The sequence below is a fragment of the Psittacula echo genome, assembly GCF_963264785.1.
Source record: "Psittacula echo genome assembly, chromosome: 8".
Taxonomy (NCBI): domain Eukaryota; kingdom Metazoa; phylum Chordata; class Aves; order Psittaciformes; family Psittacidae; genus Psittacula; species Psittacula echo.
Window position 1 is genome coordinate 12970179 of NC_137744.1, and position 18335 is coordinate 12988513.

General features: G+C 40.6%; 1 protein-coding gene across 1 annotated transcript; it reads right to left on the reverse strand.

Moving 5' to 3' along the window:
* Positions 1-390: 390 nt before the first annotated feature.
* On the reverse strand, positions 391-8501 carry IDS (iduronate 2-sulfatase; the record flags this gene model as incomplete). The annotated part of the gene is made up of 8 exons (XM_080624996.1): positions 391-893; positions 1574-1747; positions 3247-3373; positions 3990-4160; positions 4737-4937; positions 6160-6248; positions 7133-7310; positions 8370-8501. The coding sequence occupies 8 exons, from the start codon at positions 8499-8501 to the stop codon at positions 391-393; spliced, it is 1575 nt and encodes a 524-aa protein (XP_080481122.1).
* Positions 8502-18335: the final 9834 nt, after the last annotated feature.

Genomic DNA, 18335 nt, shown 5'->3' on the forward strand with positions numbered 1-18335 from the left:
TCCAGCCCCAAGGTGGACATTTCACTCCTAGGTAAAATGGACAGGACCTGCTTACTGGCACACATTTTCTGCACAGCCTTTCAAACACAGAAGGTTCTCTTTTTCCATCTTTCACACACAGAAGTGACTACAGAACAAAAGACCACAGAGAAGTTTCTCAGTATGGGCCTAGATACCCTGTGTGGCCTTTTCAGAAGTGTTAAGAGCTTGTGTTTGAAAACACAGCTGCAGAAGTTCACTCTGACTACTTCAATGTAATAAAGGCTGTAACAAAAGAATGCCAATAGCTAGTGTTTTCAGGATTTTAATTCAATCCAAGTGTTTTCTGTACAACAGAAAGGTTTTATGCAAAAAAAGGAAGTGTTACTTCAGCTGCAAGAAGTTTCTGAACTAGTGCTTCAGGAAGCCAAGAATTTTTTTTAAAAACCAAGCATGTGAGGTATTGTTATAGATGTTATAATCCTGGTTTGGATCAGTCTCCACCATGTACAGCTCTCCTGCATGAACATCCTCAAAGTCAGCACTGAAGTTGTTAGGATTAAACCGAACCCACACAGTATACCTATAGTCAATTGTACGCATGGAATAGCCCATGATTCTGATGTCTTTCAGCTTCGGCTTGTCAGAGTTCCACTGAGGAGTGTCTGCAGGCCGGGGATACTGGCTGAAAGCAACAGTTTCTTCATTAAAACAGCTGAAAGTGTCATCACACCCATCCTTCTCTTCCTTCATCTTCTCTTCAAAAGCATTAAAATACCGGACAATGCTTGACCCCTCAGTGCACAGTACAACATGAAATGAAGTCTCAGGGCACACAGGAGGAACTTGCAGGCCAGCCAGTTCAGCAAGTGTTGAAAACAGGGACACAAGCTCAACCACTTTTTTGCTTTGCCCTAGAGGAAACAGAAAAATACAAGTTATGAAAAATGATGGTTTGACAGACACAGGCAGAACATTCTAGAAATTCTGATTATTCTAATTCTGATAATTACGTTGGTATTTTATTGGAAGCACTTTGTACTGGATTTGTGGGGTAACAAAGAGAAGGCAATTAAAATGCGGCAGTTAGCTCTGGAGATGCTGGTCTAGGCATTTATGATGTATTTTTAACAGAACAGAGAAAATTTTTGCACTTGTTTCTCAAACGTGCAGCCTTCGAGACAATAATATTCTTTACTTAGAAAAAACTCTTCAGCAAGACATCGCAAATTCCAGCATCACGAAGTTTAACAAAAAGAGTGCCTCCATCAAAAGTTTCCAGTGCCACCATTTTAAGTACAGATGCTACACAGAGAACATTTACTAATCGCTGTTGGAAAGACAGCAGCCACCACTACAAAAGGTAGGTCAAGTATCCTTTTAGGCATCTACTCTACACAAAAATAAATTGCTTGCTGTGTTAATGCAGACATCTAGCTGTTTCCACTAAAGCAGATCTAACCAAAGCAAAAGTCTGTGTCCAAGGATGCCTGTACTGACGGTGACTCAATCTGCCTGTAGGCAAAGCATCATTACCTCACCTCTCCTTTACACACACCCACTGCAAACAAAAAATAAATGCTGGAAATATTACCTTGTGGCACGGAGCCTAAAATATGGCTAAAAGGGTCAAGGTAGGGGAACACCCTCTCTCCTCGACTAACAGGGGATGTTGTCATTCCTGGTACATAAAACATCAGCGGCACACGGGTAGCAACATCAAAATTGCTGTATTTTGCCCATTCACCATGCTCTCCCAGGGACCATCCTAGGTGACAAAGAATACAATTTAGCGATATTGGGTTGTAATCTACTAGTCATTTTTCACTCCAAATTGACTCTGGCTGTTGAGGGCATTAATCTGTTCTCAAGGTGATATTAAAAGGCAAATAACAATCTGTATTTAAATATAACAAGGTTTTTCTCTAATGTGAAAACTATTTCAACAGCCACCTAAATCTTACAACTTGATACTTTTTTTATTAATGAAATAATTACATCTTTCCTTATTTCCCCAACTCTAGATTAAAATTAGGAAATTGGCATTAAAACAACAGAAAAGAGGAGCTGGGGTGTGTCACAGTGCCTGCAGGAGTCTCCAGATCAATTCCACAAGGCACTCAGATTCAAGTTTTGGGCAGCTGCCAGCTCTCAAATACTCCTGTTAACACTGTAACTGAACATCCCTCAGAGCCAAGGCTGCTATCTATGCCAGACTGCCATATCATGATGTTACCCCTGAGGAAGCAACAGAGATCAAATGTCTTTCAACTCTCCTCTTCCTCTTGTAAGAAATGCCAATGTGACTTCCTTCCAAGCAGATTTATTCCCAACTTCACTTTGGGGAAGAAAAAGGAGCTCTACGACAGTGAAGACGTTATATTTTTGGATCACTTTGCCAGCCAAGGTACTGGAAACACCAACTATTTACAGCTATCCACAGCAAGGAAGAAGAATTCAGCTTAAAACAGAAACTCCAAGTGACAAGTCAGAAGGAGGATCTAGAGTCACTGTAGTACCTGTTGTTCTACAACTCAAAGGCTTGTTTATACACACATGATCAGAGAAATCAACCCAAATTAAGTATGTGGCTTTTAATTGATTTAGTTAAACCATATCCTAACAGTTTAAAGTCAATTAAGCCATTCCCCAATTAGAGGTAAGGGGGGGTGTGTGTGAGGTATTTTAATGAATACTAGAGTAGTGAAACAAACATGAAATGCTTGAGGTACCTGTCCCATGATTCAGATTTATTTTTTTTTTACCAACAAGATCTAAAGTGCACAAGACCTCAATTATGAGGAGGGAGCCATATTGCTAGCAGTTTAGATGCTCTGCAAGCAGCAACGACAAGTGCAAGAAAACACACTTCAGCAGTTAATGAGAAAGCCTGTCACCCACCGTACCAGATGGCTCTCTACAAATTGTAAGGGGGGAGAAGTTGTTGCTATCCTTTCACAGCACTGTTCCCAGCACAAGTAACTGCTCGGGCAGGAAGTGAGAATACAGAAAACTCAACCCAGCATCCTGGCAGACAGTCTCATCACTCACTAGCTCAACCTGATTACAGAGAGGTGCCTGCAGAAAGACAGAAATGTGCAGCCACCGAAGCCTGTTTCAGTCCATGTAATTAGAGGCAGACTAGCCAGACACAGAAGGTATGACAGCTCTGCTGTACATTATATAAACACACGCTTGATTAATACACCAGCACTGAGCTGCACAATAAAGTTACTAACAGTGAGCTGCAGAGATTTAAATGCTTACCATGATCAGCAGTAAAAACCACTATTGTGCTATTTGAGAGCCCTACGTCATCCAAAGCACTCAAGAGCTGGCCAACTTGCGTATCCAGGTAAGAAACTGCTGCGTAATAGCTCTGACGAATCTGTCGCTGCAAGTTCAGAAAACAGAGGAGAGGGAAAACAAAAGTTGGCTCTTCTTGAGACACACACATAGAAGAACCAGTGGGTGGCTCTGTAAGTAAAGGAACTGAAGGATTTTATTGGTAAGCTTTGGTGTTTTATGCATTTGTAGCCTGACTAATGTCAGTTCGAAAATTCTATCTACCTCCCAGAAGTTCTTTTAAGGAAGATGTTCTATACCAATTAGTTCTGCTTCTCTCAGAGTCCAGCCGGTGCTCCTTATTTTGCAATAAGCACTGGAAAAATCTTACAAAAGAAAATAAACTGAGCAGTGGCTGAAACAGCTGAAGAGATTCAGATAATTAAAACATACACAACATTGGAGCTGCTACATACACTCCCCTTAGGAGCACATTTTACTATCACTAGCTGATGGCTGATCTCTTCCTCCCTGCCCCCACCAGCCTGACTGCAGTTATAGTGAAGGTTCGGCTACAAAGCCAGGGGTGACAGTATGCAAGGCAGGGAATTCATATTTGCAACTGTCAGTTGCCGAATACCTGGAATCTAAGAGCAGTTAACTGCTTCTTTGCATTTGAACAAGTTAAGGCAGTTTGACTTCAGTGCGCTATATTGGCAGCTTACCTGGAAGTGATATGGAAGTGGTCCATAAGGGAAACTAACATTTAATGCTTTCACATCATCCCTCTGTCTGATATCCATCCAGGGGTTGTATGCCACAGACGGTAGTTTCTCAGGCACCCAGGGATCTGGGGCTAATGTGATGTTTTCCAAGGGGTACAACTTGAGAAATTCCTTTACAATACAAACAGACATAAAGACTGCTGCCACTTCTAAAGTCTACTGTAAACTTTGTGTTGTAAAGCATCAACCATTTTCCATTGCATAGCCTTCAATCCTTCACAGAGTGTAAAAGGTAGTGATATTATGTTAGTCAGTCCCAAACAATTCCTGAAAAATACTAAGTACCTAAACCCAACCTTTCCTATCTCAAAGCAACACTAAAATAAAAGGTCTAACATCACTTAATCTGAAATGAGTAAGAGTTCTGCCACCAACTCAAACAGGGAGTGCAGTACAAGACCTTATAAGGCCTCATTACGTCATACTCCATCAAACTGAACACTTATCTCCATGCAATAGCAGTCACTATTATGGTGGTAGAAGCTGGGCCTTTGGCTGTGGTCATAACTCATTCTCACTAAACATTCTGAAATGCACCACAGGCAATTACTAAAGTGACACTAAATCAAGCCTGGTTTTCAGCTTGCTTTCCAGAAACAATAGCAATAAAGCATTTGTGGAAACAGCTTTGAAAAGAAAAGCAATGCTTGTCTAAGTTCCCTTCCCTGCAGGCTCCAGTTTCCTCACCTGTGGGTACCTCAGTGGGATGTGTGGTTTGTGGTAACCGACAGCCAGGAAGAATTTTTGCTTGCTGGTTTTCATAACGTTCATTAAGCGTATGGCCTCTTCAGTGCTCTGAATATCAGGCAGAGTACCACTAGGCATTTCTGTCACATCCACTGGGCACACCAAATTAGCATAAAGTTTTCCATCTTTTCCCCTACAAGTCTTTAAAAATAGAAATTAAATAATTAGTTAAGTAACTTCTGTAAAAGCAAAGAAGAAATCCTCTGTTCTGTAACTTTCAAACCAATTTGTTTCTCAATACTTCTACCAACCAAAGTCTTCAGATTGGATACAAACAAAAAGGAATTTCACCATTTCTATGCATACTAAAGGTGCCAAGTATATGGATAACTGAGCAGACAGCTTCAGGAGTTGAAGAATGCAACTTCCATGCCTATGGAAAAGCAGAATCCTCTCAGAAGCTGTTCAGAAGATTAAACGCAGACATATGGGAAAACACACAGCTCCTATGCTGAATAAAACCTCCAACCTACTGACAAAAAGACAGAATTTGATTACTCTACATGCCTGCATTTTTACTCCTTCTGATCCCAAGAGCTCAAAGAAAGCTGCCTTGAAGCTACTGACTTTGTTTCTGAGCAAATGCCAGCAGTGGCAGATGTATGATCAGTGAAGGAAGGTAAATCAGACTAAACGGTTGCCAGGAAAAGGTGGCCTCAGCAGGGTGCTTGGGAGAGTTGCTAATAAACATTAAGTATGCCATGGATGCAAGTACATGGATGCAAGTTGTTGCTAAATTCAGTCTTTTTCAGCAGCACATCAAAGCATCACCAAGGCTGTCTGCAGCCTCATGGCTGGAGCAACGAGCTTTGCAGTATATGGACTCCAGCACATGATGCCATTGCAATGTTTGCATAAACAAAACAGATTATTTTGGGCCACACTTTAGAATAACAAACATTCTAGAAAACTATGTCAGATTATTTAAAGATTATTTTAATTATGACCTCCCCCTGCTCAGCCCTGAACTCTTTACTGAATTAAGTTCACCAAGCCTATTGACAGTGTCTTGTCACTTACTAAGCAGAGCAAGACTAGTGTGGAAACTGACAACTGCACTTTTCAAATAAAGGAATTCAAGACCTAGACACAAATTAAGATCACTCTTTCTTGCAAGCATTTTTACATCTCAGTAACTTCTGTTTCCAAATACTAATTTAGGATGGACACATGAATTAAGATGACACACAGCTGAAGAGATAGGCCTTATTTTGGAAGACTAAGAAACAAAGCATCAAACTTGCTAGTTGTTTCCCCACACTAGGTTGCCATTCCAAAACCCAGAGTATAGCTTGTGCTTGACACAAAGAACTTGGTTATATCCTGAAAACCTCTTTGTTAAGGTCCCAGAAATCACTCTTACCTTATCATTTTCATATTTTTCAGTGGAAGGATGAAATGGTGGAACAGACCAACTGTGTGGATAATCATCACTGTAATTGGATGAAACCCCTGAGAAGAGTAAACACATTAGAAAAGTTCTAACAGTTTACTGAAACAGGAAGAACTCAAACACAAATATAACTTGGTTCCAGGTGGGTTTTTTTGTTTAACATGCTAAATGGAGAAACATTTCAAATTACCTTTGATTAACTGAGAAAAAGAAAGCCAATAAATAAAAGTCAAAAACTTTAAGACAAACATCTTTCCCCTGAAATTCTCCTTCATCAGTTAAACATGTCTCAAGCCTCTTGAGGAACCTTGTTTCAGGGAACAGCAATAAAAATACACCGAAAAATAACCAGAGTGAATAACAGTCTTCATGTACATCCTTAATTACTTTTAATATCAACTGAAAATTCATATAACGACACAAGTTTAGTTTAGCAGTACTACCAAAAAGAAGGTCATTATTACAGTATTTTTCAACTCAGTAGTGTTACTGCTTTTTGACTAGTGAACTGATTTCCTGTTTAATTGGAAGTATTAGTCGTATGGTCTACATCTCCTCATCCAGACAGCCAGCCTACTATGAAACATGAAACATGTATATGCAGAACTAACAAAATGAAACTGTTCAGTAATTTCAGCTTCAGTGGATAGCTAACTTCCAGACATATTTTAGAGTGTTAGATATTTATTCTCACAATCCCTAGACAAGATGTGAAGATAGTAATTAGATAAAAGTCATCCAGTATATTCATCTCTAATTCCTTATGATTTAAAATGAAGATCTGAAAACAACCTACAACCACTGTACAATCTGGTTCATGATTATAATTTAGGTTGTCAATATAGACAAGAATCACAGAGTTGGTACTTATATGTAAAACCTGTTTGTGAGAACATACATGTTAGGTATGTCTATGTGAAGCAGATGACAAGTCAAACCATACCAGGATGAAAAACTTTCCCCACAGACAGGGTCACATAGCCGTTTTCCTTGAAATACTGTGGCATCGTGGAATAGTTTCCTGCATGCACTCTCCAGTAGGAGTAGAAATCATACAGTCGGGTACTGTCAGGTCTGCGTCCAGTAAGAAACGACACTCTACTGGGAGCACACACAGCTTGCTGAGAAGAGAGCCAACCAAAAAGAGAATCAATTCGGGACAAACAAGCAGAACACATGCACGAACTCCCTTAGGCATAGCTGGGTAAAACATTCAAAGGCTCAGGAACTGCAGTGAAAGTGCTTCATATCACTTCAAGGTGGAATAAACTGCATCCTTGTTCAGTTTATCAATTTCTAATTGCAAGCTTTTAGCAAGATACACATTTACCCATCTATAATTTTTCCTCAAATAACCAATTCCTAAACACTAAAACCTTCGGTTACGCAGCTAGTAGCACAAAAAAAGGAAAAGTCAGGTTGCAATGAAGACAGTGCTTTTGAAATCTAGTAGCTCACACACAGGATTAAGCAGAAGTGGCAGACGGACTGTACTGATAAAGCCCAAAGTCTAGTTGATCTGGGCAGCCCTAAGAATAATGAGAAGGATAAACATACAGAAGGTCCAGATTATGGTCCAAAGGCCTCACCAATTCATTTTAGATTAGCAAGAGCCAAGAGTTACTGCTTTAAAGCCCTAATTCCTAGCAAGAATTAGACTCAAACTTCTAATTTCTCAGCAGAGAGATAGCTGGGAATGTAGGTATCCTACATAAAGTATTTAAGTAAAGAGCAACCGGTGAGATTTCCAGTCCTGTGCATTTAGGAGTGATGCTTACCCCACAAGCTGCCCCTCCTTTAAAGTCTATAGATCTCCACAAAAGACCGGATTAAAAAGCAAAAAATAATCTTTTATAAACAGTAGGGGAAAAAAAAAGAATTCTGATTTAGTAAACTAGCATTTTTAAGCAGCACTTTGCTGCTAACAGTGAAAATGGTTGAGTGACATTATACTCCTCCAAGGGCTACACACATATCATCATTCAAAAGCCTGTTTTCATTTTTCTCACCTTAGTAAAGATGGGTTCATACAGTATAGCTCAGCCCAACTATTTATCTTCTAGTGGAAATACTTAAGGTTAATAAATACTTGCTTCTTCCAGTGGTCTGCCTAACACCTACTGTGATAAAACCAGCAATTACTTTGCATAGAGAGGACGTTCTTTATTTATTTAGCTCACCTGTGCATACGCATTGCTGAACACAACACTGTGAAAAGCAAGCTGATCAATGTTTGGAGATTTCACCAGCTTATCTCCATAACAGCCTAAAACAGGACGCAAATCATCCACAACTATGAAAAGGACATTCATGCCATCTATGAGGAAACAGAATTAGGGATGTATTAACTTATGCTCCAGGAAGTAAAGGTGACTTTATGCAGATTTCTTTATCAGTTTTTATCCCTAACACATACTTCCAATAAGTAAATAAATACATAAATGTCACAACAACATCCACTATCTTTGTAAAGAAATGCAAATACTGGGATTAGTTCCTTCCACATGCAGAAATTCTTACTGGGTCTAAGCAGAACTAAAGTATTTTTCACTTCCCTATTTCATTGCTTGGTATGTCCTATTCATTCTGTGGTATGTCCTTCAGACGCCTTCAGAGAAGTGGTATGAGGTAGAGGTATTTTATAGCTCTACCTGCTCCTGAATTCTATAGCCTGCAAGCTTTAAGAGGGGTTTTAAGCAACAGGTTAAACTCAGCCCCTGTTCCGCTATGTTTATCTGCTCCAAACAGATAAACAGAAAACATTCTTTTTTGACAAATAATTACATATCTGTTTTCAAAACCACCCTCCTAAGGCGGCCAGCTGAATTACGGTTCAAACAAGGAACAGGCCCCTTAAGAGGCTCGAAACTGGATGACAGAGCAACCAGCAAAGCTAGTAGCTGTAGCAGCACCCTGCTGAGTGCAAACACGAAGCTTCCCGGGCCGGGTTCCGCTGCTCGCACACGCGGGGCGGGTACGGGCCGTTCCCCCTGCGCCCCGGCCCTTCCCTCCCGCGACAATGAACCCCATCCCGGCCCCGCCGCACCTCCGGGACCCGGCGCTGCCCTGCGCGTGCGGAGCCAACGGGTCGCCGCCGCCTCCGGAGCGAACACGAAGGCACCGCGGGGCAGCCCCAGCAGACAGAGGCAAAGCCAAAACCAGGCGGCAGGCGCCATATCCCGGAAAAGCGACGAGGAAGGCACCCCAGCTCCAGGCCTACCGGGGTAGGGACCGGACCGGACCGGCCCCGCTCCGCCTCAGCCTCCGATACCGCCCCGCTGCAAGGCCTTAACCCCGCAGCGCCAGGCGGAAGCTATTCCTCCCACTCCCGCATGGCGGTGCCGCGGTCCCGCGTATAGCCCCGGCGGCGGGCTAATAGGGCAGCGGAGGTGGGGCAGAGCAGCGCGCAGGACGGGTGTGCGGACTGGAGTGTCGCAGGGCGCTGGTGCTCCTGTAGGACTTTCGGCCCTGTCTGTGCTTCCCAGGGGCTGTGGGCGCTTCGCACAACAGCTCCCGCGGAAAGGGATATCTACGGGCATCATGACAATTACCTCTCAGGCAAATAGTATTGGGGTATGAGGAAATAAAAGTTGAGTGATCAGAGTCGTACTTTAATCCTATTTGTTAATCAGTTCTACAACCAGTTAACGCTTACTTTTGTTCTTTAGACAAACACTATGTCCAGAGCTGCCTTGAGATGTGTCAAAACCAGGTTCCTGCAGGCTGATGATGAGAACACACGTTCTGTATCACATGCAGGTCTCTGGTACTAGCATTTTCCCTGTGACTTACCATTTGTGAGACCAAAGAATCAGCTGGGCCACTCAATTCCTGACTTCTGTCCAGGAAGAAGACCCCTCTTTCAGCTTAAAGCCATTCCCGTTTGGCCTGTCACAACATGTCCTTGTAAAAAGCCCCTCTCCAGCTTTCTTATAGGTCCCCTTTAGTCACTGGCAGCTGCTCTAAGGTCTCCCTGTAACCTTTTTTTCTCCAGGCTGAACAAGCCCAGCTCCCTCAGCCTGTCTCCATAGCAGAGGTGCTCCAGCCCTCTGAAATATGTCCAACATCTCAAAAGGCATGAAGTTTTGATTGTGCTTGATGCTATTTATGCATAGGACATGCTGTGAATTAATTGCATTTAGTAAATCTACAGCTCCGCTTCTGAGTAAGTGATGCAGAAATCCCAGGCAGGCCTTCAAAATCTTTATATTCCCATTGAATAACATTTTGGGAAGGAGCCTCTAGGAAAGTCTGGACAGTAAGACTGTTTTTACTGCAATTTCTCTCAGTGCAGATAATTTCACAGTTGCAGAAATACCACAATTTGCACAATCACAGCAGCACAGAAGAACTAATCCACCTACCTGCCAGCCTCTGATGAGGCAGGCTCTGCTATCTGAACTTTTCACACTCTGCTATCGATTTGCTTTCCATATGCTAGTCCTCAGTATAAAAAAGTGATGAATTAGGGCATTTCTGTCCTAGAATTCATGCTGCCAACATTTTAATTTTGATAAGAGGAGCTGATACAGGTCCTGAAGGACAGAAAGAATAAAATTATAGATTCCATTAGAGATGCATTGCCTTTTTGTAAATGGAGGCTTTTTCCCTAGTTGTTTTTTGGGGGGTTGGGGTTATTTTTTAATAGTCTGTTCCTAAAGACATTGATTTTTGCCAGTGCATTTCATGGTTAATCTGCCATTTGTAGTCAAAGGAGCACCCAACACTTGCTAAAAAAGAAAAATCCACATGCTATCACAGGTACCACTGCCACAGTGGTTTTCGCATGCAAGTGAGTGGAAAGTTGGTGGTTTATTTACAATATTGGTATATTTGTCATAATTTTATCTGCTTGTTAAACGTTTAAGACTACATAGTTACAGACTTGTAATTCTTTTATATGGGTAGCTTTATTACACTCTTGGATTTCAGTAACCTTACAGTTGCAGATTGAAGGGCATCTGGTTGGTCACCAGTTGAGTTTATTTTGTACAGGAATACCAGCAATAAGTCTATTATCTCTTCCACGATTAAAGATCAAAACCTTTCTATGGAAAAGCCAAAGAATTATTTTGCTGTTGTATGTGCATGTAATTACCATTAACACTTGCCTATCAAATACAAATATGTTAAGTGGTACTTGATATGGATCTCCTGGTTTGCCTAACATGAGTATTCAGCAACCATCACAAGTTCAGTCCACTAGATGAACAAATTACACAGGCAAAGATGTTTTTCAAACAGCACACAAGTTCTGATGCTAAAAAGTAAACTGAGATGGTGTCAGGTGAATGACTGCAGACACCAAAATCACAGCCTTAATAGTATACCTTTGACAAACTGGTCTCACAGCTCAGATGTCCACTCCACCCCGGATGTCTGGGCTGCCTGTCATTCAGCTCTTGAACTAAACCACTGCTGTATTGGGTGTGATGGGTCAGGAGTGTAAGAGAAAAGAATAAACCGGAAACTTGCCCCAACTGGAAATACCTTACTCAAAATTCTTTAGTCATTCTGCTAGAAGTAGCAGAAGCCCTTGTGAATATCAGCCTCCTCCACCTACCTGACAATTTGACAATTTGACAAATCTGACAATTTGATAGCTTAGCAATATGCAGAAGCATATACTGAAGGTTTGGGGGTCTACAGTAGTGCTTGCACAACTGTTAGTAATGTAGATCAGGCCACCAACATAACAGCTAAATATCTTAAAACCAATTATTTTCTATGACAAACACACTTTAAGACATGATAAAAATTGAGCACAGCAATATTTTTAGTGGGAAAAATCCTATTAATGCAACTTTGTAAGAAATTACTGTACTACCACACCCATAGTAGATCTTATAAAGTAGCATTTTCATACCTGGGGATGCTGCCCAAGAAGGTTTCCACATATACACTTATTGTTTAAGGGAGGATTTCATCAGTTTCATTTGAAAAATGTATTTTAGTGTTCCAACTTCTTGAACCAAAACCCCGAAAACTAACAGACAACAATCTCTCAAGTCAGTCTCTAAGGGATAGGTTATAAAGAAATTAATGCAAGTACCAGAGAAGTAATTTTATTTTGCTTTACAAAGCATGTGATCAACTTGGCTTTCCCTGTTGTTTCCTTATGCTGTAAAATGGCTTTGATCCTCCTCTGTTGGATGGAAGACAACAACACACCAACGAATAGCCTTCAAAACAGCAACTAAAACTAATATTAGATTTGCAGGTTTTTATGTTCTCTGATAAGGAATTAAAGACTAAGTAAATACAGTCAAACAATATAACATAACCCAGGTGTTGAGCTCTGCCTCGGAAGGATGTCTTGGCTTTTCACATAGGTAACCTGTCCTTGCAAATGTCCTCCAGAGATTTCACCAGCAGTTGCATTTAGCTCAAAACAGTAAAGGCACATATCATATTAGAATCATCAGCAACTCCAAGGAATTTTTCTGCATCACTCAGAAATTCCAAGAAAGCAGGTTTTAGCAAACAAATGGCTGGTCACTGTGATCAGTTCACTCCAACTCTCAAAGAGCAACGCTGTTTTCAATGAATCAATATAACTAATCACAAATAGATTATAATTTATTTCTCACACATTATAGAAAATAATCACTACAGGAAGCATCTGATTGGCAAATTTATTTATCGCTAAACTGGTTTTTGTCAAAAAAGTACTGCTTCCTGTTTTGTTTTATGGACTGATGAAATTTATTTCTATACAAGTTGCTATGAAGAAAGTGAGAGAGACCTGTTAAAAATGTTAACACCTACATTACTATCTGTAGCCTTCTCTGGCACATATGGTGAGGTAGTGAAATACCTATAGCAAACATGGAGCTGCCTGAATTGCTGAGACATAATGTTGATAAATCTCTAAACATTATGTTTCAAAGATCCCATAGCTCTACTTTCAGAACCAAAGCAAACATCCTTTTAAGTCATCTCTGAACATTAGCACTCAAGGATAAGCTAAAAACATCGTATCAGAAGCATCTGCAGAGACATTCAGTTTAAGATTCTTATGATAAATGATAAGAAACCATTGCAGTCTGTCCTTGCAGTCTAATCTATGCACTAGAAAATACATTGTAGGCTTTAGGTAATATATTCTTAATTCAAAAATACTCATTACAAGCCTTCATTTCATATACAGTCATTTCTCCCTGGCTGAAGTGAGTCATGCAGATCTGCTCACCTGCAGCATGCTCTCTCTCCCCCAGGACATAGGTTAGAAATCTCACACAGTGATTTTTCACAAACACATGTAGTATCAGAGCTGTTTCTAAGATACTATTTAGACTGACTTCAGAACAATAGGTAAGGCAGGTGCTGTTACCACCACTAAAAGCAATGAATCAAAGGCACACCACAGTCACCATTTCTCCCATTTCCTGTTTGGCTTATAAGTGGCAAATTAGATACTACCAGTTCCATCTCTGATATGCTGGCCAGAGATAGGTGAATTGCAGAACTGCAGTTCTTCCTGACCCTCCCTGTACCCATTTCAGGCAATGTGCCTACAATTCAGGTAATGCTCAAAGAAATCATGCTGTCCCAAGTGGTTAGTAAAGGCAGGCAAGCACATTGCAGCACTGCCCCTGTGAAATAACTTTCATGGACAAAAACACTGACACAGGCAATTTCTCAAGTTACACAGTGAGTATAATAAAGAGATAAGGCCTGCAAACAGGAAAGCCTGTGTAAACAAAGTGTCATGTAATACTAATGAATTCTTTAATGTGGGTAGATGGCAAGGACTGATCTATTATTTAAACATTTACAAACTCTTGTTTCCTATTCTGGATTAACAGTTGCTGCAGATTTTAGAGGGTATTCTGGATGGCATTCTCAGTGTAATTACAAAGTATGTTTGTTAAAAAATACCCAAAATAATCTGACCCGCATTTATTGTTAATAGTGAAATCTAACTGACTGTCCTGGTTTTGGCTGGGATAGAGTTAATTTTCTTCCTCGTAGCTGGTAGAGTGCTGTGGTTTGGATTTAGAGTAAGAACAAAATGCTGATAACATGCCAAAGTTTTAGTTGTTGCTCAGTGGTGCTTACTCTAAATCAAGGACTTTTCAGTTTCCCACATGATGCCAGTGAGGAGTGACACAGCCAGGACAGCTGATCTGAATTAGCCACAGGCATATTCCATACCCCAGCATGTCATGCCCAGTACAGAAACTGGGGGAGTTGGCTGAAAGCCACTGACTGCTGCTCAGGGACAGACTGGGCATCAGCCAGTGGGTGGTGAGCAATTGTATTGTGCATCACTTGTGTTTCTGGAGTTCTATTCCTGTCTTTTCCCTACTATTATTAGTAGTAGTATTATTTATTTATTTATTTTCATCATTAAACTGTTCTTATCTCAACCCATGTGTTTCAGCTTTTTCTAATTCTCCTCCCCATCCCACTGGGGTTTGAGGTGATGGGAGAATGAGGGAGTGGCTGTGTGGTACTTAATTTCTGACTGGGGTTAAACCACGACACTGACCCTTGATTCCCCTTGCTACAACTACCTTAGAGGGGAAGTGAATAACCTCATCAGTATTCAGGTATTGCTAACAGGGAGGTCACCTTCTGTTAAGCAACTCTCCATTTCGAACATTAAAACCTTGCAATTAGTAATTTGACAAGGACATCAAAGTACATGACTGCTTTGCTCTGACTAAGGTGATGTTTTCTGTAGTGTCATTCTACTTACAAAGCGAGTGATTCCTGCGAAGACACAGAACCTGCCTCCCATATACACGTAAACTGTGGGGTGCAAAAGGAAGTGTCATGAAGATGGAAGCACAGGGGAGGATAAGCAGAGATCTATAATTAGGCAGAGTAAGGCAGAATTAAAAATTGCTCAAGGTTATGATAAAGCCTTTTAGAAATTAGCAAGGACTTGCTACTCTTTAGGATTCTTTTAATGACACTTTTTATCATGTTTGACTAAAACAGAACAGTAGCAAGACCCAGATGTAGAACTAGCAACTGTAAGAGTAACAGTGTCTTTAACAAGATCAAATTCTTCCTTTCTCTACTATCTCATTTCTTCACCGTTCACATTAGAGAACAGATCTGTGAGGCAGAAGATTCAGAACTACAAAAACATTTTTTATCACAGTCACTGTGGACGTTTCTTGCACTGCTCTGATTTCACTGTGTACACAGCAGTTACTATGCTAGTAGTTTCAAATTCTGATTCACAAGGCCATAATGCTGATCTACAGGTACCCATGAGTAACACTGTTTCATGTGCTGAAAATGGCCTATGCCTCCAGAAGTACCCCATCAGCATGCCAGATATGACCCCAGTACACAGCAAGCACTGCAGCAGGCTTTCTGGTCCACCAAAAGAAGAATTCTTGAGAACCACGTTTCCACAAAAATCTCTCTCCCAATTCAATATGTACCAGATCAAGATGCAATCGACAGTGTACTCAGGAATTGCTACTACCCTGAGTATGACTGCAGGATGGAATAGCTTCTGTCTGGTTACTAAAATAATGATTCTACACTAAATTCTTTTCTCTATTACCAATCAATCTGTTTATTCTGTGAATAATATTAACAGTAAGACCTACAGTAAAATCAACAGAAATTCAAATGGGGATTTTCAAATCGGGAGATTTGTTTTTGTAAACAACTTGATGTACTGTCATAGACCATGAAAGATGATCTTAGAAACAGTTCATGGCTATGCTGTCAGCCACATAAGTCAATTATTACTGAACTGCTGTCCTCCCTTTAAATGTTACTGTATTCCAGTCATCTAACAGTGACGTTTTGAGAAGTCTGTAAAGCAAACAGGACACAAGAATTACAAGGAATGTCAGAAAGGAGTCAAGGCTGACTGTCAACAGAAAAGCAAGCCTGACAAATTAGAAAGCTGATGCAGGTTTTGTTTCCTTCACTTAACTTTGGCCAGTCAAGGATAAAGAACCTCCTGGTTTATGTTTTGTAAGCAGAATAAGCTTACAAACAGATGGCTTATGGAAGCAGTAATAACTGTGACTATGAGACAGACACTGTATATGACTTTCTGACCTAATCTGTAGAACTAGATACATGGAATGAAAAAAAAATGTCTTTTTGGTCTCCAACATAAACTATCTCACAGGATTCAGTTCAATTCCTAGGGTTCAGGTCCCAACCAGCAGTAGACAGGAAGTCATAACAGTAAGCAGATGACTTGCCACTGCTTTTAGCACCTCCCTATATTCCTCCCCCCACCCTAAAATTCCCATACAATTTAAACTCAAGAGAAATCTTGTGAGTCTTTAAGCTCAGACAACTTGGTTTTTCTTCACTGCCAAGTTCTCCTCAACATCACCCTCACAAGTGCAGTACCTAGCCACAACAATCAAGAAAGAGAAAGCACCAAAAGATCTAAGAATGCTTGTAAAATCCCTATTGCCAGTTACTTGATTACAAGCCAAAAATTTAGCCCTAGGTTTCCTGAGGTAACAGTAAAAACATATGTCACCTGAGCTTAACCACAGGTTTAACAGGAATTTAATCATGGCTCATGACATAGGAACAGGTTATTGAAAGTCATAGCTTCAACATCAAATATAAGGGGTAAAAAATGAGGATATAACAATACAAAAATGTTCCTCTTTTAATATCATATCTTCTGTGAGACAAAAAAAAGGGGCAAACATCATCCTAAATCTCAAAGGAATCAAGTTAGAATTGAAAGACAGATTGTTTGACTTATCAAGGGGTCAAACATATTGCTGTTTTCTCATTACCTACTCTAATACAAAGGTTTTACTGTAAAACATCAGCTGTTTTCTTGTAGTACTATAAACATTTGGATCACATTGTGAAGGAACATGTGGATTAATTGCTGAGATCGGGAAAAGAAATAATTTTCATTTCTATGCTATTATATCTATCCGAAGATGAACTGCTGGATGAAGGTGTCATCATTCTTCTGGCATATCATCTCATTTTGGGACGCAGCAGAAGACACTGGTGTACGTGCAGATGTGTGTGTGCTACACATACATGGCCGCAGCCCAAGGAGACCTCCAGGGCCCCCACTCAATCCCAGTCCTGCCTCCAAAGCCCTTCTTTCCACCACCTTTTCTGTGTCTGCTGTGTTCCCTCTGCAGAGCACAGCTTTGCTACTTGCAGGGAGAACAAGGTATTTTACAGGCAGAAAAATGGCAACCCAGTGTGTTTGTCAGATCCAACAGCAGCTGCTAAGCAGCCAGGTCTTCACTTTTCCTCTAGAGAAGAGAAGGGGGAAAAGTCAACTGTCTTATAGGGGGTTACATTTGCTATATATTTTTTGGGGGGAAAAATCAGCTAAAGTGAGTGGACGTTTTCTCAGCTGTGGCACCTTCAGGTTGGATCCAAGACCAAAGAGACATTTCCTTTCTGTCTACTTTCCTCATTTTTAGTTTTAGTTTCATCTCTATCATGTTTCCTGTAACTAGGTATTTCTTTCCTAGTTCTTATCCCTTTACTGCCTGGGCAGTCAGCCAAACATTGTAACTGCAGAAGAAATCTTTTCTGATTTACTCCTACAGACCTTCATGAATATTCTTAAAAATGGCATGCTGCTTCATTAGCCTTCAGAATTATTAACAGTTCTCAAGATAATTCCTTGTTAATATTATCTTGACTTGGCTTTACAATTCCATTTGGCTGAGGATAATGCTCACAGGTAGTCTTGTCTAGTAGCTTCTTTATGTGTTGCAGTAGATATATTTTATCTTGGATAAATACATTATACATAATTGTTCTCTTTTCCAAACTAGTAAGGCTCAACTTCTGAAAAAAACAGAATGAAGAACAAGGTTCTAGTTTCCATTTTTTAAGCCTGTTAATTCTTTGGTTCCTTAGATGCTTGTGTACTGCCCTGCACAGGTCCTATCATATAGGCACTTTTCATCTTACCAGTCACTGGAGACTGCATCATCCCTTCTTCCCCTTCCATTATGTTTTCATGCTTCTCCCTCATCCTGATTTCTTCCCAATCTCCTCACACGCTCTCCCCACTGCCATTACTTGTGCTGGCATGCCCTTGCTTTCTTGTAGCCTTTGACATACCCTTCCTTGCCTTATCAGTTGAATATGTCGTGCAAAAAGCTCATGGTGTGAAAGTCTGTCAGCTATTTGTGCTGTTGCAAATGGAGTTGAAA